The sequence below is a fragment of the Apostichopus japonicus genome, chromosome 12 (assembly GCF_037975245.1).
Source record: "Apostichopus japonicus isolate 1M-3 chromosome 12, ASM3797524v1, whole genome shotgun sequence".
Taxonomy (NCBI): domain Eukaryota; kingdom Metazoa; phylum Echinodermata; class Holothuroidea; order Aspidochirotida; family Stichopodidae; genus Apostichopus; species Apostichopus japonicus.
Window position 1 is genome coordinate 7,495,982 of NC_092572.1, and position 23,125 is coordinate 7,519,106.

General features: G+C 35.6%; 1 protein-coding gene across 1 annotated transcript; it reads left to right on the plus strand.

Moving 5' to 3' along the window:
* The first annotated feature begins 1,499 nt into the window (after window positions 1-1,499).
* On the plus strand, window positions 1,500-22,354 carry LOC139977794 (uncharacterized). Its single transcript, XM_071987432.1, has 14 exons — window positions 1,500-1,663; window positions 1,757-2,104; window positions 2,700-3,035; window positions 4,272-4,385; window positions 4,944-4,971; window positions 5,893-6,125; window positions 8,099-8,239; window positions 8,472-8,582; window positions 12,703-12,914; window positions 14,149-14,268; window positions 15,530-15,641; window positions 18,902-18,998; window positions 19,469-19,571; window positions 19,847-22,354. The coding sequence occupies exons 1-14, from the start codon at window positions 1,609-1,611 to the stop codon at window positions 19,970-19,972; spliced, it is 2,136 nt and encodes a 711-aa protein (XP_071843533.1). The 5' UTR covers window positions 1,500-1,608; the 3' UTR covers window positions 19,973-22,354.
* Window positions 22,355-23,125: the final 771 nt, after the last annotated feature.

Sequence of the window (23,125 nt, forward strand, 5' to 3'; positions counted from 1 at the left end):
AAGGAAAAGTCGTAGCTTTCCGCTACAATATTAACAAAAAAATATAACATTTACTTTTAGGTGGCAACAACGGGACTCTTGTCCTACTAAATGGAAAAGGAGCATTTCTGCGCAAACAGGCTACTTGTAATATATGAAATGTGGCCTTCATAGAGTGTTTAAAACTAAAGAACTGGAGGACAGTAGCTTGCGCAAAGGGAGCACAGGACGCTCTACGATCTTCAGTCAGGGAATAATTCAGTTGGGGTGGTTGGGGGGGGGGTGGGAGGAGTTGGTGGAATTTGGGGGGGGGTTGAGAGGATATTTTCCATTCAACAAGGAATGGATTAGACAATTACGACAATTGAACTAACGTCTTTTAGTTGTTTCCCGGAGAACCTTTTTCAAGTACAAATGATCGGTTTTGCGAAACAGTACCAGAACACAACCATGGCGACCAAGTTCAAAAATTTGACATCAAAGAAACCAACATAATTGTTAGTAATCTTGTTTACCGAACCCAAAGTGGAATGTGAGTTAGACTATCTACTTAATATTGATGATAAGAATATTCAGACCAAAGTAAGAAGAAAATATATGTTACCAAGGTATTATTTTAATGGCGGTGCACAATAAAATATCGGCAAAAGTAAACGTGAAAGTTTCGCTCTGCACTTTGTTGTGAAATAAAGATATGTTTGTAATTATAATTGATTGCGCAAAGATTATAAAGTGGGTCCAATCAACCTTCTGTGATCTGTTCTGGTTTCTTTGTCACGTGGTAGATTCTTTAAGCATCTTCGGTGTGTTTATCAATTGTAAATGTCACTTGATGCTGTTACAAAATAATATAAAAAACATAAAAAGCTGATCAAAAAAAGCTAATGGTGAGGTAACTGTTCATTTCTTGAAGTACATCAATTGCTTCGCTCAATACGAAGGGTATATGCAACGTGTAATGTATGTTATTGAACTAAATTGCGCTTCCTATTTTAGATTGATGTGTTTTGTCGAGATACCAATCATTTTGGTGATGTGGATTGTTGTGTTGAAATTAGCAACAACAAAAAAGATCAAAGAAATAAGTGTTAATTACTTGAGTTTAATTACAAGACCATTGACGTTTGTTTTTTGTTTTAGTGATGTAATATAAATGGTAAATAAACGTTCCAAGCGTCACATATATTATTCGCATTTTTTAATGGATATAGTATCTTGTACATCATATACTCATATTTGACTTCTATTGTCACATTTCTGGATGTTCATTGCAGTCGAGTTTGATACACGGAAACTCAACCTTGTCAGATTTCGGTTGTTTGGAAGCGTGGAAGGTATCTCTTGTTCATATTATGTTTTAATGCCGACGATAAAAAGTCTTGCGAAACATAGTTTATAGTAGACACACTAAATTTTTATAGTATGAAACTGAAAATGTAATCAAATATTGATAATAAACAAACAAACGATTGCTCTCTGAGTTAAGTACACTATTATAAATATTGTCAGTCAAGCAGAAAGATTGCTGAGGCTTGTATAAGATCGTGTCATATTTTTCCAGCAAACTGGTGACCGGCTTGTCAATTAGTGTATACATTACTTACAGAGCTTGCTATATTTTGGGTAAAAATGGAAGCATTGGACGGAACCCATGTTAAGAGTATTTTAGTTTTATTGCTTACAGGTATTTCAAGTTACTTTATATTACGTTATTTCATTTTGATAAAGGTGTACAATAAGTTTTGTATAACAATTTTCCTCTTCTTTCTGTTTGCAGAAGTGTTTATTAAAGTCGCTGGTGTTTATGGAACAGAACAGATTAATAACACCAGTTTGCCATCATACGAGATGACAGTGAAACCACACGAAAAGGTTTGTTTCGTCTGCCCTGTTCCTAAAAATTCTAAGGCCGGTATTATCTGGAAACATGGTGACAATAAAGTATATAGAGATGATACGAGACTTCCATCAGAGCAACATCTATCACTGGCTGTTGATACATGTAATTCATCTTTACGGAACCACACACTAGAAATTAGTAACATTTCAACGTCTGTGCCTTACGGGATGTTCACTTGTTGGTCAAAAACACAACTGAAAGCGAAATTCCTTGTAAAAATACAAGGTAAGTAACCGTCAAACTAATGGAGACTTTCAGGTGCGTTTTTATCCTTTTTTTCATTTTCATTTCACTCGCAAAACACATTAATAATGTTGTTAACAGTTAGCATGCAATGTAAATTTGCACAACATCCACCACTAATATAAAATAATATAAACGTTACAATCTTAGTTATAACATTAGAGAGGGGGATTTATTTAGTACTCCAACTCAATAGTATACTATTTGTTTCAGTGGGAGAACATGAGAGATCGCTTTAGTTACCTCAAGATGACTTCATTTGCATGTGACCCTCCATTAAGGTTTAAGGCCCGGTCGGGTAAAACTTTGAATTTGCAAACATCCCGCCCACCCTCCCCCGCCCGCATTTTAGAAATCTTGTGTACGGTGATTTGAAACCGGTTGTTGGCAGATTAATGTTCAATCACAAGTATGAATTTCTCCCAAAAACTATTTGTTCTATAAAAGTCATAATACAATAAAAAAACCGCATTATTTGGTGACGAGATTTGTTGTTATTTTTTTCTTTTCTGTTGGTGTCACTGTGTGTACTTACTCAAACATACTAATAAAACTATTATTTCGATCTACCTTCAAGGATTACCGTCCGTTAGGATCATGTTCGACGATGAGATAATACTCACAGAATGGGAGACAAAAAGGAAAAACACAAACGCTGAATTGGAATGCAGAGTTGATGAGGCCATCTTGCCCTTTAACATTACTTGGTTTATTGATAGTTCTATGCAGCATGTGGACGTATATCAGGTGCTGCTGAGTAATTTTACGTCAGTATTACTATTCAACTCGACTAAAATACATACTAACGTAACATGCCAAGTCAGAGGTCCATTCCTGGTAACGCAGTCTGCAACTATCATGGTAGTTAGTCCTATGACAGAAATGCCCACCAGCAAGAAAAATGACAAAACAAGTAATGATTTCAACACAGTTTGATTTTTTATATTCGGTAGATAGATTTTAGCTTATTACTCGTACTCAAACATCATGTTGCACTATATTGATTGTTATTGTGTCAAGTCTTTGAAGGCATTGAAGACTCGCTCCAAACAGCGTTCCGCCATCTTTAAGAAGTTTACTTTCCGTTGCTTGCAAGTGAAGTTTTTCTCTTGTCGCTACAAAATGCAGACAGTAGTGAAACTTGATATCTTGTTATCTTTAGCTGGACTTGAGATGTCCATCGTTGTATCGTTTTTACACTGTGATGTACGTATTGACCGCAGCTGTATGTACTGAATGTATCCTAGTGTCTAATTACCGACGGTAGCAAGCTGTGTGTATATTTTCTGAGATCGATGGTGTTGTCTAACACTTTTGTTACACCTCATTCGAAACTAGGTCAGATTACCGGCATTATACGTTTCTTTTTGCGCGAGTCTTAACACCCTTTAATGTACAATAAGTAAAAACATGTCATGGGTTAGTAAAACAGGCCATTGATTTTAATGCACTTGATAAATATTACATTTTTTTGAAATTTAAAAGCGGAGAGCTGAAACATTAGGTTGTATATTTTTTAGTTTATTAGTCAAAACGTCTCTCATAGTAGAGAATGCGAACAGTGTCAATTTGTTTACATTATATTTATGATTTAAAATGGATTTAACACGATTTAATGGAGATTTCAAGGGTTTATTTCCTATAGTAACTGTGTACGAAAATAAATTTAGCGATATAGTATGCTCAATATGTTTCAGTCTTTTAACTTTATCTTCCTCTCTTTTATCCGGTTTACGTTACATGTGTACAATGTCTTCTTGTCAGAAATCAACATAGGCCTAATTTTAATCATACTCAGCAGCACAAAAGCGTATTTTTCTAGGTCTTCAGGCCATCTTGATGGAAAAAGTCACCGGGGATCAAAACTTACAGCCACTGACAGAGTAAATGATGTTACCAAGTACATCCTAGTGTATATACATTTATGTCATGCATGTACGGTAGAAATCATTAACAATATCAAATTCGTCAACATTATTTCTAATAGTTGGCAAGCATAGCAAAAGCGGCACCCGAAATGTCTCAAACAAGAACGAGTGTAACCTCCCATTAGACGCCTCTCCCTGGACGACTTCTGCTATTTTAACAACCAAATTTACCTGTATTGTTAGGGATTCTGACTTTAACTTAACATCTTCCCGTTTCTCAGTTCTATTTTCAGGTAACATCGACAAGCAAACGTTATTTTTAATGTACGTTTTGATTCCATTTCTGTTTCTGATGTCTATTTTGACGACCGTCGTCTTATACACCCGAGCCCACAGTAAGTTTTCTAATTTGAAGATAACCTTCCTCTTTATGCCTATATTGTCTCATTACCGTCGTTTGTATGTTAAATTCATAATACCTTATAAAATCTCTATTTGTCAAGTTCTCTTATCTTAGGTTCCAGGTGAGTTAAAGAAGTGGTTCACCTTCCCCCTACCCATACCCCCACCTTCGCTCTCAAATGAAGCAGTCAGCCAATCAGCGTTACATGCATAGATATCTACTACCTCTCTATAAAGGAAGTCAGTATGGTTTTTAATCAGTTTGTTAAAGATGTCTCATCTCAATAAATCTAAAGAGTGTATTGTTCGCATTAAGTTTTCGTACCTAATATCTATCAATCTATTAACTTCATATGCTTAATTATTCCATAACATCAGTACAGCTGATATCTACTGGTGTTAAAGAAAATACATTCATATTGTAGTTCCTGAAGCATAGATCTGCGGGTCTTATTGTGCGATTTACCGAGGGACACTTTTTCGTGAAATCTGAAGCTATTTTTTTTCATTAATTACTGATGTTCAATGTGTAATATTTTTCATCCACACAGGACATAGAAGGAACGTTTTACATATTATGTAAGTTCACTGTGTTATTGGTATGGGATGATAAGCTGTAGCGTATTACGTAATACGCGTTAGTTACAGGATATATTACTTTAATTAAATGAATGCATGGTCATGATAATGCTTCGAGAAAACTATACCAAGAAATATGTATAAATGTTATAAGCAAAGTGACTGAATGCAGCTTTTTTTAAAGCTAACGAATGTATTCAATATCTTGTCATCATATTGTAAATGTAGTTGCGATCTTCATGAAATGCAATGTCACAAGTGATATAAGTATAGTAGTGATATTCTTTTCTATGATCTACACCTTTCAAGAACTGATATGCGAATCCAAGTAACACTTTAACACCCTTGTCTCGTATAAATAAATGCTTGGGTATTAAGCGGAAACTTATGTGCATATTACGATAATGTACTCCGCTAATCAACCGTTATTCATTAAGCTAATTGTATTATAAACACAGAATTACAAAGAGGACAGAAATCATTCAACAGAGTAACATGCCGCTACCTAATGGGTTATTATGTCATTTATTGCTTTCATTTTCGTTTCTGGAGCTTTGCCCTTCATAGCTAAGTGAAAGACGAGATCATACCCTATACTTGCATTCCATGAAGCCAAAGAAGCATAATTCAAAATGCCGAACACTTAAAAAATACCATACATTATCGTTCACAGCTTTAAAACAACTAAAACACGTCTGTATTTCTACGGCTGAGTGTTATGTACACGAAAATGAACCTCCTATCAATGTGAAAATCAGTACGTTTACCCTTAAAATATAAACACCTGGTTCTTTGTATCGCAAAAAGTCTAAATTCAAGGTCAGTATTCCACATCGAATAAATCTTAAAGATACCATGAATTTAATTATCAAGTCAAGTGTATTTATGTTTTTGTTTCTGGATTATGTTTTCTAATCAAAGGCCCTCCTCAAGACGAGAAATCATCACCAATGAAAACACAGATCAACGTAACACAGAGCGTGTTGTACAGGAACAGTTTTGTACTCGAAGACCTACCTCAAGGCACGATATCCCAACCAATGAAGAGACTTCTCAACCTGAAATAGAACTTCTTGTATATGAAGGGATTTATGATGAAGAGATAAAACAAACACAGACCGAGTCACGAAAACATAAGAAGAGTATTCACAAACGTCAGTTTTTTACTCTAATTGTTGTTTTATAAACGATTAAACGTAAAAAGCTTACAATAAACAGTCCTTGATTCTAGTTCTCTAAATATTTATACTTTAAACAACCTTGTCTCGTATAAATAAATGCTTTAATGTATTTTATACTTTATTATATTTTATACTACAATAACAGTTATAATGTTACTTATTTTACATAAACATTTGTGGATGATTGTAATCATGGCTTCAATTCAAATTTAAGTATATAGCTGATCCCATGGTGTCGTAGTAGATACCACTTAATTCTCATAGTATTATCATTAGAGATTGGTGGTGATTATATTTATTTCACTTGTTAATTGCTGAGCGGTGGAACGAACGCGGTAACACACAATTTAGCTGTTCCCGTAAGAACTTAAAGCTGTAAAACACAGCATGTGTCGAGAGATTGGCTATAGGCGATTATTTGATCATAGAATTCTATATATATATATATATATATTTGATTATGATGGAACATAAAAAAAGAGAAATGGGCAGGTAGTGCAAGAGTGCCAAGTTTCTACATTTTACTACATATGAATCCATAAAGAATATGAATCCATAAAGAGGGTCAAGTAGCAACTGTATGAGTGGTATATATATATATATATATATATTATTAGAGAATACCAGAGAAATAAGATATGACTCATAATTGACAAATAAGGAGTAAGTTTTAGAAAATATATTGGAATTTTCGGTCCCCCTGGGACCTTCGTCAGCAATACTTGGCAGTCGAATGAGAAGTACAAAATGTGACACAATGAAAATATGACGCTAGATAAGTGTATGTTGCAATGATGGAATTAAAACCAAATAAACCATGACTATACAGGAAGCGGATTAAGGAGCAAAGAACGGATTACATATGCTTGTAGAACTGGTAGTTGTTAAGGGGTCCCAAGTCTTTGTTGAGGCCGGTGATGTGAGACTTAATAAGAAAGATCCAATCGATTTCTTTACGTTTACGTTCAGTAGTTGATTTGAAGTTCGAGGCAATTAAAATACATTTTAGGTTTTTTAGAGAATGACCATGAAGATTGAAATGTTCGGACACTGGGAATCCTGCAAAATTATCACGAATAGATTTTTTGTGATTATTAAAACGTAAGCGGAATCGGGAGCCTGTTTCACCTACATAATTGAACTTCAAATCAACTACTGAACGTAAACGTAAAGAAATCGATTGGATCTTTCGTATTAAGTCTCACATCACCGGCCTCAACAAAGACTTGGGACCCCTTAACAACTACCAGTTCTACAAGCATATGTAATCCGTTCTTTGCTCCTTAATCCGCTTCCTGTATAGTCATGGTTTATTTGGTTTTAATTCCATCATTGCAACTTACACTTATCTAGCGTCATACTTTCATTGTGTCACATTTTGTACTTCTCATTCGACTGCCAAGTATTGCTGACGAAGGTCCCAGGGGGACCGAAAATTCCAATATATTTTCTAAAACTTACTCCTTATTTGTCAATTATGAGTCATATCTTATTTCTCTGGTTTTCTCTTATAATATTTTCTTTTGGAGTAAACGTGGATTTTCGTTATATTATATATATATATATATATATATATATATATATATATATATATATATATATATATATATATATATATATATATATATATATATATATATATATATATATATAAAATAACAGATGTGATGTTTATGGGTGTACCAAAAAAAAAGTGTGGCTGTGTGACGCGTGCATTAGACCATTCATCACCTGCTGATGAAGAACATGAAGTATCAGCTGTATGAGTGGTACATATATATATATATATATATATATATATATATAAAATAACAGATGTGATGTTTATGGGTGTACAAAAAAAAAGTGTGGCTGTGTGAAGCGTGCATTAGACCATTCATAACCTGCTGATGAAGAACATGAGGATTTTATGTTTCATATTTTACTTTACTTTTATTTTAAATCAGCTCTCAATACAGATGGAGACGATGACATTAAACTTTCATTGGTGGTTTGCTTAAAATCCAGTGGTATGTTTGAATACTGGAATGGTACATACAGCAATAATGACCATAAAAATACAAAATGCTTCGCAAAAGTTTTATCTGGTAAGTCGTGTTGGATATATTTGCATGGTTACACTTTCCAGTCATTTGTGTTACTTCCTGACTTGTATGTACTTTTAATATTTTCATTTATGTGATTTTGCTGGTGTAAGCACACCTACTCATTCTTTTGTAAGTAGTGGTACCTTGTCTTTACTGATGTCATTCCAATGACTGAAGCGAAACACAGCATACGTTGTCTAAAATTCATTGTTTGTTATTTCATTGGCTATAGGTTCAGCTACGATGAATGATGCAATAAATTTCAAAGAAATGGCGTTTAACTTGAAGTTGCTTCGAAGACATCCGAATATTGTGAAATTGCTTTGTATCTCTCTTAAAGAAGGTAATTGTCAGTTTATGTCATTAGTTAATCACAATTGGTATGCAGCGCTATCTAATGGCAGCTCTACAAAAGTGCTCCTCATTGTTTTGGGAATAACCTGTGTTATATTGTTTGGAAAGTTGCTGTGTTTTTCAGTATTTGTTGTGTTTGTTATTCTGTTAAATATGGACATATTTTTGTGACTTTTGTACTTGGATTTACCACTAAATATTTGTGAGAAAATCTTGAACTCTCTATCCTTACTAGTGTTAAGAAAATGCATGCAGTAACCATTAAACACACAAGAGAGTTTCTTCTTGCTGTAGAGAAATCTGTTAAGTCTTGTGTGGGCTTTCAGCCATGGAAAAGGACAATAGATGATTTAACTCCATTCAGGAGACCCACTCGCAGAGGAACAAAGGCTGGCATTAAATTCAGGAGATGCATACCAGTGCTTATAAATAGAGATTGTGCTAATTGGAATAACAAAAGCAATGAGGGTAAACAATCAGGGATAAATTTCAACAATCTAATCCAGCTACCTACCAACAATCTAATTCAGCAACCTACAGGACTCAAAGAAACATACCATAATGATATGCAATATGAAATTCAAACTGTAATTAAACCAAGGCTTGTGAACCACGTTAGAACTATCAAAACGCACCGCAATAATTTACATGTCATAAAAAGGGATCATAAACTTAAATTCAATAACCAGCATACCAAGCCGCTAATAGTGTTCTTACAAAATGTTCGCTCCATCAGCAATAAAGCAATATCTGTTTCTGACTTTGTTGTATCGAATGATATTGACATTTTAGCACTAACTGAAACATGGCTGGGAAATGTGACTGACAGCTCTGTAATAGGTAACCTTGTCCCTACGGGTTATGAATTTGAGCATGTTCCCCGTTCCACCGGAAAGACTGGAGGAGGGGTTGGGTTGCTGTTTAAATCTGGATTATCACTAAAGATTAACACCTCGACTAAGGATAATCTCTACACGCATTTTGAGCATATGGATTGCTGTATCAGCACTGGTGATTTACAATTTGCATTAAGTGTTATCTACCGACCCCCTCCCTCTTCTAAAAATGGATTCAAGAATTCTATATTTTTTGATGAATGGGCACTTTATCTAGAAAGTATTACAGCCATGAAAGATCGTGTGACCATCGTTGGTGATTTGAACTTTCACCTGGATAACCCTAATGATGTTGATTCACAGAAGTTTTCTAGACTTTTAAATGTCCATGGTTTAAAACAACATGTCGTTGGTGCAACTCATCGTGCTGGACATACCCTGGATGTAGTGATAACCCGAGAACACAGTGACATACTGTATGGTTCACCATCTATTGTTGACGCATGTCTCGGTAATATGAATGGAAATTTGACTTGTGATCATTACGCTGTAAGTCTCAACATCAATACGCATAAACCAGATCACATTCGCAAAGTTACAACGTTCAGAAAGTTTCGTGATATCAATGTTCCTGATTTTATCGATGACATCAAACATTGTGAAACCTTAATGAATGTCAATCAGTCGGTTGAGGAGCTAGTGGCTGCCTACATTAATCATTTGAGCAAATTAGTTGATCGCCATGCACCAGAATGTACCAAGACAATTACTTTACGACCCACTACCCCATGGTACACAGACACACTCAGACATGCAAAACATGAACGAAGAAAGGCTGAAAGAAAATGGAGGACGACTCGTCTTACTGTCCACTGGCAAATTTATAGAAACCAATGTAAAGTTGTTAATAAACTTCTAGTTCAAGAAAAACGGAACTATTATTGCAACAAAATTGCGGAATGTGGCAGTGATCAAAGACGACTTTTCAGTCTAACCAAAGACTTAATGGGTGTACCAAATGATGCCACATTGCCATCAAACACATGTGTTGAAAGTCTTGCTAATCAATTTGGTGAGTTCTTTATAAACAAGGTAGCAGCTATTTGTGAGGAATATGATACTTGTGATGCCACGGCCAGTGTAGACGTAATGGCAGACGATAGTATTTTTGGTGGTTGTCCTCTAGAATCTTTCTCTCCTGCCACCGAAGAAGAGGTACGGAAGCTAATTACAAGCTCCCCAACAAAGTCCTGCAACTTGGATCCTATACCTACCTGGCTATTGAAGCAATGTGTCGATGCACTCCTGCCAATTATAACCGCCATCATAAACCAATCACTGATTGAATCAAAGGTGCCGTCTTGTTTTAAGCGTTCTATTGTTAAACCACTGCTCAAAAAGCCTGGTATGAATAAAGAAGTGTTTAAAAACTACCGACCTGTATCAAATTTACCTTTTATATCCAAACTTTTAGAAAAAGTTGTTGCAATACGCCTTCAACATCACTTAAATGCCAATGCTTTGCATGATAATCTCCAATCTGCATATCGCCAGTACCATTCAACTGAGTCAGCTTTACTAAGAGTACATAACGATATTGCTGCAGCTCTTGACAAGAGGTCCCAAACAATGATGGTCATGTTGGACCTATCGGCAGCCTTCGATCTTATTGATCATGAGATCTTATTTAATCGTCTCCAACATACTTTTGGAATTGCGTCAAACTCATTAAAATGGTTTAAATCATATTTTAGGGACAGAATGCAATGTATACAAATTGATAATGTTATATCTGACGAGAAACAGCTAAGATTTGGGGTGCCACAAGGATCTGTACTTGGTCCTTTGATATATTGTATGTTTACCCGTCCAGTTGGAGAAATAATTCAGCGCCATAACATCAACCATCACTGTTATGCTGATGATACACAGTTGTATTTGAATTTTGGTGCCCTTGAGTCCTGGAATGATGTATCTTTAAAGGTCCAAGCATGCCTTTCAGATATAGTCAGGTGGATGCGGGTTAATTGCTTGAAACTTAACCAGGACAAAACTGAGTTCATTGTATTTTCACCAAAATTTCAGGGTAATGCTATTCAAGACTTGTATATAAATATGGGACCTAACACCATATGTTCAGTTCCTAAAGTAAAGAATTTAGGTGTATATCTTGATCAAAATCTTACCATGGATAATCAAGTTGACTCTATCTGTAAGTCCTGTTATTGGCAGATCCGGAATATTGGCAAAATTAGAAGGTATATCTCAGATGATGCATGTAAGACTTTAATCCATGCCCTTGTGACATCAAAACTGGACTACTGCAATGCACTGCTATATGGCCTGCCTCACAAGCTAACCGATCGCCTTCAGCGAGTTCAGAATCGCGCTGCACGGCTTGTAAGTCGCACTCGTAGACATGAGCATATTACACCCGTATTACGTGACTTACATTGGTTGCCGATTCATTGCAGGTTCAATTATAAGATTCTGTTATATACATATAAGTCACTTAATGGTTTAGCCCCTATCTACCTCTCTGAATTAATGCATAAATACAAGCCTACTCGATCTCTACGCTCAGAATCCAAGTCCTTACTTACCAAACCTGTCATTAAAACTTCTACATACGGAAACAGGCGTTTCGATTACTCATCTGCGACATTATGGAACAGTTTATCGGAGGAAGCTAAGTGTGCCAAAAAATATAGATGAATTTAAAAAACTAGTCAAAACCTTTCTATTTAGATCTGCATTCCATTAACTGTGTTTTCTATACTATTTATTGTCACATTATTACAACGCATTTTCCATTTTGCGTTTTTGCGTTTATGGCGCTTTTAAATTTAATTTTTTTTTCAGATTTGTATATATTTTAAATTTTAAGAATTTGTTTGTATCATTTTCGCTTTTACATTTGCAGTTTTTATACAATTTATTGTCAGTTGGTATTTAACAAATTTTCTACCCTTTTTATACCTTACATTATCGATTTATATATTTGTATATCATGATTGTTTGTATTTTACTGTAAAGCGCCTTAGAGCAATTTCTGATTGGATAAGGCGCTATAGAAATTTTGTATAATAAATAATAATAATAAATAAATATCATTAAGTGGTAACGAGAAATAAAATAGGACTGACTGAAGACTGGAAGACAAAGTTACCTCTCTTGTTTTTCTACCAAATATCACTTTTTTATCTCATCTGTGCTTAGATTGACATGTCAGTCGTTTTTATGCTTTCTTAATTTTGTTTGACTCCTGTGTAGTTCCTTATTCAATAGTATATGAAAATATGGAATGCGGATCGTTGAGTGATTTCATAAAGGAACAATATCAAAATACGCACCAATGCCACGAGAAATCAAGGAGTAGCAAATATGATGATGTTCTACAAAGACAGGTACAAAAGGAAATGAGAGAAATGATGTACTTTTCATCAAATATTTGCAGAGGTTTACGTTTTCTTGCAAGACAAAAGGTAATATGCAGTTTTTAATTTGTTTTCTATTTACTTTATTTAATGAGATATGATAATGTTAAAAAACAAAGGAAATGAATATTGATTTTAGAAGGGTCAAGGGTCAACCAAGAGAGGTTGTGATTAAAGAAAATCCCGTAGAAAAAGTCTCATCCTATAAATATCTTGGTGTTGTTATTGATGATCAACTGGCGTGGCATAAGCATATTGACTATTTAGTAAAGAGAGTAAACCCTAGACTATACTGTCTCCGTAGATTGAGTAAATTTGACATTGACATTCGTATCCTCACTATATTTTATAACTCAGTCATTTGTAGCGTGTTTAAATATTGTATGACATGCTGGGGTGGTAATGTGACTGCTTATGATAAGAGTCGCATTGATTCTGTTATCAGACAGGCTAACTGTATTCTGGGTGGGGACCAGCTCACAATGGAGTGTATGTATCATAATGTTATAGAGTCTAAGCTCGACGCCATCCTTGCCGACGAGAATCACCCATTGTTTCCTAATCTCAACAGTGCAATAATATCTCGCAGTGGGCGGATGAGGCTTCCGAGTGCAATAACAAATCGACACAAATCTTCCTTTATCCCTCAGTGCATTAAGCTCTTTAATTTTCGTTTCAATCGTTAGTTGCCTGCTTTTCCTTCCCGTTCTTGCCATCCATACAGGTGTTACATTTGTTTTTCATCACGCCTTTATTCTTTTATACTTTAATTCTCTGATACTCTTTTTTTGCCATTCTTATGTCTTTTTACTCTTTATCATCTTGTATTTGTCTTATTTGTACATATCTATTCGGGTGTTACATTTGTTTTATCATCACGCCTTTAAACTTTTATACTTTAATTCTCTGATACTCTCATGTTTGTCATTCTTATATCTTCATCTCTTTCAACACCGTTACGTAACATTTTCGTTGATTATATCGGTCACGTTGTCATTCACATGAATCTGTTCCTCACATGTTGTTTATCCTCATACATATTATTTTAAAGAATTAATGCTATTAGTGCCCGATAAACCTCAACGATACTTATAATGTGTGCTATACATTCATGTGCAAATAAACCATTGAATCATACTTCGTCTTTCAGCTAAGCAATCCTAAACTTATTAATTACATCAGTACCATTTGCTTGACCATTGCGGTTATTGCATGGAAAACATTCCTTTATATTACATAAAATTCTCTATAGCGCAGTGTTTTATTATTACTGACTTCCTAGTTCTGTCATCCAGCTGTTTGTCTAAAGAAGGTGCTCATCTCGAGTATTGGACAATGTAAACTATATGACATCTGTCCTTTGAAAACAGCTATGATAAAGATTGAAACACTGATGAAAAAGGTAAGTTATCAATTCTATTTCAACTATATTAGATCAGTATTAAAAGCAATGAATACTTACTAATTTACAACATTTGATGACAGTCGTATTCAATTTATAGTAAGCTGTAACTCATTTCACAACAGTTCGGTTAGCATGTTTGCTTTCCTTTTTTGCATAATAAATTTAATTTACTTTAGTAAATTTCAACTGGAGTGGTTCATTGTGAACACACTTTTTATAGTGTATTGAAAATCAGTTAGCACAAGCTGAATAGCATGGTTGCTTTTTATTGTATTTCGATTGATTGTAATAACGTCAATCATTACAAGACTGTACTTAAAACCACTTAACTATGTGTGAACTGCATACACACAGGATAATTGACAAGATAACATATCAATCATGTATCACTGTTTCATCTTCATTGCGATTACTTATATAAAATGTGTTTGTATTTGCAAGCAAAAACCATATTTAAAACAACAACCTTAGAAACTTGGAATCATATTTAGCGGATTTAGTTTGGTTTAAATCGTATTCACTGGGCTATTCATAATCAATTCCGTTAAGAGATCACAATGGTTGCAATGGTTGTTTGCTCCCAATACCTGAGTTACAAACTAGTAAAACTAATCTATGAATTATCAGATCAACAACTTCTCCAAAGAGAAGACATTTGGGACAAACAAATTTAAGTTCCTGCCATTTGTCGATGTAGTGTAGTCGTCATCAAATGGAACGGAATTTTTCTGTCCCTTGATCTTCTTTTTAACGGAAATAGCTTTCTTAAATAGATTGATGTTAACATTCCAATAATGTTTCAGTCATAATTGGCCAAACTCATTACCTATTTAAGGAATTTAAGGCATGCCAAATCAAATAAAGAATTAACAGTTACTGTTTCTGGGCATTTTCATACCAATGTAACATGTTTCAAATGGAATGAGAATCCCTTTATTTCTTTGAGGGTTTTGCTTGTCATTAAACTTCTGTTGACTATCAAATAGTCTATGGTGATGTATGGATTTGCTTCAAAATGTAATCCTTTATTTATTGGCAAAGTTTCTGCTTAAATATACTATTATTTATGTTTTTCACAGGTTTTTAAAAAAAGGAGGTTATCCACTTTGATATTTTTAATAAACCTATTCAATGTGATGTACCACTACACTGTGATGAGGTAAACCCAAAAATAAAGCCTTAAAGAACCAGTTTTGATGAATTATTTATTGAAGATACTAATCAATGTACTTGGCGTACATTGCCTCTATATTTACAGGATCGTCCACCTACTGTATGGATGCCACCAGAGGCAATATTTCTTCATGAATATTATTCTGGAAGTGATGCTTGGGGATATGCTGTACTTCTGTGGGAATTATTTTCGCTGGGTAAGTGTATTAATATATATATACAGGCGCGTATCCAGGATTTTCTAACCCGGGGGGCGCGAATTACTATCTAAGCGGAGCGCCACCATCGGTTGGCGCGCAGCGTACAAGAAATTTTCTGGTTTTGATACCACCCAGATCACCGGAAATGGCACTTCTCGGGCTTGAAAATGACCAACCAGATGTACACTTTTTGCCTAAGAACCAAGTATTTCCCAATAGTTTTTTTTCCATCCATAACCTTTTTGAAGTTTGTCACCAGTCACACATCATGTTCAACCTCATCGCATGTCCTGTGGATCATTGCTTTTGTAGGTGATTCTACGTCGCGGCCCACAATATCCGTCAGCCCCACTTTTCAAGGTTTTAAGCACATTATTTGTTCAGAATTTGAAAATTTACGTTTCTCGTGATTAAACTCAATTCAAAAAATACCCATAATGTTGCATCAAAGGGCACTTTGCAGATATTCGATTGGACTGATGCAGCCTTATATTTAGTACCCTTTATAAATCTTATTGTATTTATGTTATTTGCGTATACACATCATCCCATCAACGCCCCCCCCCCCCCCCCTCAAGGAAAATATGCATACTAGCACTGCAATATCCAATGTGCAAATTAGGAGACATGGAAGTTTTCTTTTGAGACAAAATGAGGTGAAATCATGCTAGTTGCTAATGTAGGAATATTCCGAATTAGAATTTATTTCTTGTTAATATCTTACGATTTTTTTTTTCCATTCGAAATAGCTTTGAGTTTGACCCACAGAAATTCATTAGAAAGTCAGCGGCGTAGCCAGGATTTGCAAAGTTGTATGCACAACTATCTGAGCGGAGCGCCACCATCGGTTGGCGCGGAGCGTGCAAGAATTTTTTTGGTTTTACAAACCCCTCAGATGGCCGGAAACGGCCCTTCCCGAGTGTTCATTCTGGTTCCCTGGCCTGTGGCTAACTTGAGACACCTAAATTTTTATGTAGAAAAAGGGCACATTTTTAACCTGAGGAAAAGTGGGGGGGGGGGGGGGGCACGTGCCCCCTGTGCCCCCCGGTTCCGCCGTCCTTGGAAAAACCTCCTTGACCCCTAACAGACCGGTCAATATTGCACGAGTAGAGGGACGTGTGATGAAGAATGTGGGTCAGAAATTTTCAAAATTTCAGACACAGTTAATTTCTTGGTGTACAAATATTAAAACCTCTTATAACGGCTATTATAAAACTTGGTTGAAGGAAATGAAAATATAGCAGATATTTCCTGAAACAATACACACATAGGCGTAGGAGGCGGGGGGTGGGGGCTACAGCCCCTAATTCGCCATTACTAATGTAAAAGAGAGTTTTAACATAATTGGACTTCCATGATTTTTCTCCATCTAAATAAGACATTTCGTTGTTTACATTAGCATCCCGCGGTATACTGTACCACTTTCACGGACCGTATGGTACACGATGGAATCTGATGTAATAACCGATGCTTGCTTATATGATATTGACATTAACATGTTGGACGCGCGCTTCGCGCGTGAAAATTTCTGGTTATTTTTTTCGGGCAAGTCGGACAATTTTGAGGCTGTTCATCCTGGAACGCCATTTTCATGCTCACTGATATGATGTGATATCTGCTGTTTGCTTCACAAATTCGAACAGGCGCGTAGCGAGGAATTTGCCAAGGAAAGGGCGAAGCCCGTAGGCAAACTATCTAAGCGTAGCGCCCCCATGAGTTGGCGCGAAGCGAATAAGAAAATTTTGACCGAAATGCCTCCCAGATGGCTGGAAATGACACTTCCCAGGCCTTGTAAGTTGCATCTAAGCACTTTCTATTTTGAAATTACTAGCGATATCATTAAATAATATGCTGAAGGGGGGGGGGGGGCGGTCGCCCCCTTCCCGAAATTTGTCATGTTCCCCGACGACACGGTCGAGTTCGAGACCAGCCACAGTTGGTTTCATAGCACCGTTCTACAATTGATTAAGGCGTATATACACACACACGCGTTATGATATACCATATATAGTATATAAATAGATCATGAGTAAGAGAAGAAAAATGGAAACGTCAAAAATTGAGTTGTCGGTGTAAGGGGTAGGGTGAGGCACACGCCTCTTCCGAAATCCTTGAACGGTCACTGGCTACCCTGTGTATATAATAGGGATCAGCGCTGTAATAATGTCACTGTTCCTTTTTCTCTTCCCGGTGTCTTGGCGTTTTTCTTTAACTCCCTCCTTTTCTCCTTTTTCTCTCTTTCTTCTTTTTCTTTCCCCTTCCTTCCTCTCCTCCTCCTCTTTCCCCCCTCTTTTTTCCTTTTTTCTTCTCTTTTTTTTCTCTCCTCTTTTTCTTACCCGGGGGGCGCGCGCCCCCAACGCCCCCCCCTGGATACGCACCTGATATACTTAAAGTGATTCTATACATTTGGAGGAAGGAAAATCAAACACTGTTCATTTAAAGAAAAATGTTTAAAGCTACTTTGCTGACAAACCAGGTCTCACCAAGCCAATTTTGCCCAAACGTTTCATTAACTGAGAAATTGATCGAAAGTAGCAGCATATTTAACCACTGAAGGCAGATTTCATTCATGCCTACTATTACGGCGTGCCACTTTATTTCAACAAACCAAACACATATCGTAATGCATATTCAGTACAATGAAGCTTTCCTTGTTAGAAGCAGCTGACTGTCGATGCGGCTAGCAGACTAATGGCAATAATATTAATAAGTGTGCAAAACCTAGCCTATGGTCACACATAATATACACATGGTATCACAGATCTGTTATCATTCATCATGTCTCTAGCACCAAGCATAATAATTTTAACGTATCAGAACTACTTAGGTCTCTGACCAGGCTACTACTACTACTACTATTTCACTAATACCTAGACTTCTACCTCTAGTACTAGTACGCCTACTAACAGTAACCATAAGCTAAAGTTATAACTGACGTTCGATGAAGCTGATCAAAGGAACACTGACTATATTTATGATATATTCAATACAGCAAAATCCTCGCATGTAAAGTCCTATGATATGCAAAAAACAAATTCCCACGAGGCAGTTATTGTTACAACTACGAATGTGTGAGAAGCCTAAATTAATGTATATACTCATCTCTGGGCGTGGTCTAGCTCTCATAATAATATTTTTTTTAATGCTGTCACACTTTTACAGACGTTTTTCCTAATGGAGGTTACAAGACGTAAGAGACATATTTTTATAGTAATATCACGACTGACGCGGGTATTTTATTATATTTTACTTATTAGGTGAGATACCGTTCGCACAACTGAGCAACTCTGAGATCGAACTTCAGTTAAGAGGAGGCTTTAATCTACCACAACCTCTTCGCTGTCCTGGGACTGTGTACGTGAACTTTCAGTATTTTTGGAATTGCACAATTTTGCTGGAAAGTGCACATATCTACCGTTTGAGCAATATCTACTACAAAGAACCGTTGCCATTGTGATTATTATTGAAAGTTGTGATGTTGGTTCAATATTGATGATTACTGCTTGGATTGACTTTTATTTAATCAAAAGCTACGACGTCAACTACGAAGTTACAGTGTACATTTATTTCTAAGATCCAAGCTTTATTCCGCATTGCATATAACAGACTTTACTGCAATGACGAAACGTTTCATAAGCTATACCATATTTTTGTTTACTTAGCTTTACAATGCTTTGTATAACTATAATGCGAAAAATATATATAAACCTATTACCATTTCAATCATTTAATCTTATATCTAAGTTTATTCGGAAATCTCTCATTATGCTAAATCCCAAATTAACTATTCATTCAATATTATTCTATTTTCAAACGCATTGTAGATATGGTATTATGCTTTCCTGTTGGAGCAACCGTAAAAGAGATCGACCAAGTTTTAGTAAGATTGCTGAACAACTTAAAGATATAGTGAATCAACTTGGACAGGTAAATTTATTGCGCATAATTAATCCACTCACGATATTCACGAAATCCGTATGAATATATCAAGATAATCGCATATCTGGAATACATTAAAAAATAGTCTGAGAATGTTTGACATATTGTTTCATAACTTGTTGTGAAAAAAATCATCAACAGTAATTATAAAATGAAAGTAATAACCTCGCATTAAGCACATACAGCGTTTACTTTGTAACATGTCATTACAATGGATTAACTGAGTTGACAATTGTAACAAGCTATTATTCTTTATGTTACAGACAAACAGGGCGCAGCCGTCAGTACCCGTAGAGGTACATCACGTGGCCAAAGCACGCCAAATTACAGAAAAAGACGAAGAAAAAAACACCGACTATTTCGTATTAGAGTCAGATTTGAAGGAATGAATACATCTAAGGAAGGAAGCACAATTATAAATTTGATTGACAAGGACAGAATGACTCATTCTGGTTTCTGCTACCTATGTATGATTGAACGTAAATTGTTTTACTCAAGACAGGATTGCGTTTAAAAAGTTTAAACCCTGTTGTAGGCATATCACGATAAACACACTGTAATATATAACACCTTGCACGGCAATGATGTAGACACACTGGGCTATAGGTTTAATCGAGTTCAACTGTGAAGTCATTAAGCCACGTATGTTGTATTATTCTTCTATTTTTTTATTTTATTTAAATGATTAATTAATGTATCGGAGATTTCAGTGCAAATACAGACTCTAATTTATATAATAACCTGTTTACTTAAAGTAATGATTGTTTTCAGAGTCAGCAATATTTAACTTCTCACATTGAAAATAAGGAAAGAGTAACAAATGTATGTATGTATGTATGTATGTATGTATGTATGTATGTATGTATGTATGTATGTATGTATATGTGATCTTCCCCTAAGCAGGAACTCGCGAAAGAAGCCATGGAGGCTTGTAGACTCGCAAGCTGACCGAAGCCAATCTCTCGGCACACATCCATTTAACGTCCATGTCGGGAAGTTGTTATTGAACAACACCCTTGCCAGACGACACACATTGCTGTCGGCGGTGAATCGAACCGGGGATCTCATGACTGGGAGACGCCGGCGTTAACCACTAGGCTATACACTCCGCCATAAAGTGTACTTCCAAATGGAAGTAAACTGTTTCATAGTCTATTGGCACATATATATTACAGGTTTGCAAAATTAAAGATTCCAAATAGTACTTTTAACTGTATGATATCTCCCAAACATAACTGTATTTGTTTGTTTATTTATTTATTTTTTGTATGGTGGGTTGTTATTTATCAACATCTCTGTTATATAAGCCACATATGATGGTTTGTTTTGTGTCCTCTCTAATGCAATTAACTGATCAATGCACATATCTATACAATTGTACCTATGTGGTAGGGAGATAGACAAAGTATTGTATAGAGTTTGTGTGCATATATGTACTTGTATATGAACAGGTCTGATAAGAGGAGGAGTCCGGAGGAGATAGTATTGGGACCAGTGGTCAACCTGTGTCATTTTAATAAGATGCTTAAGGACTCATGAACCAAATGGAATAGTTTTTGTCTTCCCGGGGCCCGTCTGACTCCAATTGTTACTGAGTATGGCTATGGGATAAATTTACCTTAGAAATCTGCTAACTATGAAACTAAATTTTACTTCTGAACACAGTTTGCTTAAAAAATAATTAATATAATGTAGTGATGTCCTTAAGAGTTTCAGTGCCTAATCAGTAAACTCGTATTGAAAGTATTTTCTGATGGTTACTGTTTAAAGATGGAAAGAAAAGAAAACAATAGTGCACTTGAAAGTAGGTGTATTGTTTAATTTGTCAATGCAGCTGTAAACATTACACAAGAGCCAATTGTTGACTACGGAGAGCCAAATGTTCCATAAATGTCGAAAAAGAAAGTGAAGTGTCCAAGTTAATATATATTTGTCCTTTGGACATTGAGGTATCCAAAAATACCAATTACAACAACTTTATGATGTACCAGGACCCAGACAGCAGCCAAAAAGGGCCCATTGCCCACACATGATTTAATCATGTGAAAAAGGAGCAGGATGGTTTCATTTTATTGGCGCTGGCCCCTTCGGTTATCGGGTATTTAAAAAAAGAAAAACCTATGACTACAAATTTATCCTCTACCATGGCCCAGACAACCTCAAGGACCCATGGCCTACACGTGATTTAACCATGTGCAAAGACACAAGGATAATTCCCGTAGTTGCATTGGACCCTTTATACATTGGAGAACCAAAAAATACCATCTACGACTTTTATCTGTACCGGGCTCCAGGCAACAGTCATAAAGTGCCCATGGCCCACACATGATTTGATTATGTTAACAAAAAGCAGGATTATTCTTTTAGAGGTTTTGGCCCTATTGAACATTGCGGTATCCCCAAAAAAAAGGCACAAAAATTGCACCAAAAAGCATCAACGTGATCCCTGTGGATTGAATATTTTATTTCCTTCTCTCAACATGTTGACACAAGTTTTGGACATTCTCATATGAATCTCGACATATATGTATACAGTTTTGGGCATTAACGAAAAGATGGCGCGCCGATGTGCCAAAATTATAGCATGACTTCAATATTTTATCTAGCAAGCAATGTTGACATGACCAATGTAGTAGTGGCATGCTGTTACAAGTTTTCGACATGCTGATGTTGAATTTGACATGTTGATAGAGGTAATGACATATTGGTACTTTGTGTCGCCATGTTCATATGGAATTGTAACATGTTGATATCGGATTGGACATATATATATATATATATATATATATATATATATATATATATATATATTTATATATATATATATATATATATATATATATATATATATATATATATATATATATATATATATATATATATATTAACTTGGACATTTCGCTTCCTTTTTCGACATTTATGAACGTTTGGCTCTCCGTAGTAGACAGTAATTGGAAAGTGTACGGACATAATGAGCCTTGTAATGATTTCGTACTTTGTACAACATTATACAAATTATCAGGTGACCTTCAACATCAAAGAAATTATATCGAACTAGTAACTTAACGATCTAATGTGCCATCGTTCTGTCTCTAACTTTAAGACAACCAACCATCTGAACAGGTATACAAACAATACGCACCAAAACTAACGGGCGTGATAATTCTTTATCAATTCGCAGTGAAAAAAAATGTAACTTTTCTTATAATAAAAGGTTCGTGTAGTGAATCATGTGAACCGAGATACCTGATATTGACCTCTACGGATACCATATGAACTTTGACATAAACTATACATATCTACTAAGGCAAGGTGAGTCTAAACACTAGTGTGACGCTCATTTACGATTTACTTAGAGAGCTATCGTGTGGAAAAGGTTTTGATTTCTGGTGTACTACATTTGACATATATGGAAAAATAAATTAACATGACTAATCCAACGTATGGAACTGTTTCTTATTATAAATTGCGTTATTGCGTTTCCAAGCCCAAGGCGTCCGTGTACACATATACTCCATAGGCAAATACGTAAACATGCCAGA

What these genes read in the sequence shown, in the direction of transcription:
- LOC139977794 (XM_071987432.1), top strand. Translation starts at nt 1,609, where the DNA reads ATGGAAGCATTGGACGGAACCCATGTTAAGAGTATTTTAGTTTTATTG. An exon ending in TTTAGTTTTATTGCTTACAG is followed by an intron (nt 1,664 to 1,756) that starts GTATTTCAAGTT and finishes TTCTGTTTGCAG; the next exon opens with AAGTGTTTATTAAAGTCGCT. An exon ending in AGGAACGTTTTACATATTAT is followed by an intron (nt 4,972 to 5,892) that starts GTAAGTTCACTG and finishes TTCTAATCAAAG; the next exon opens with GCCCTCCTCAAGACGAGAAA.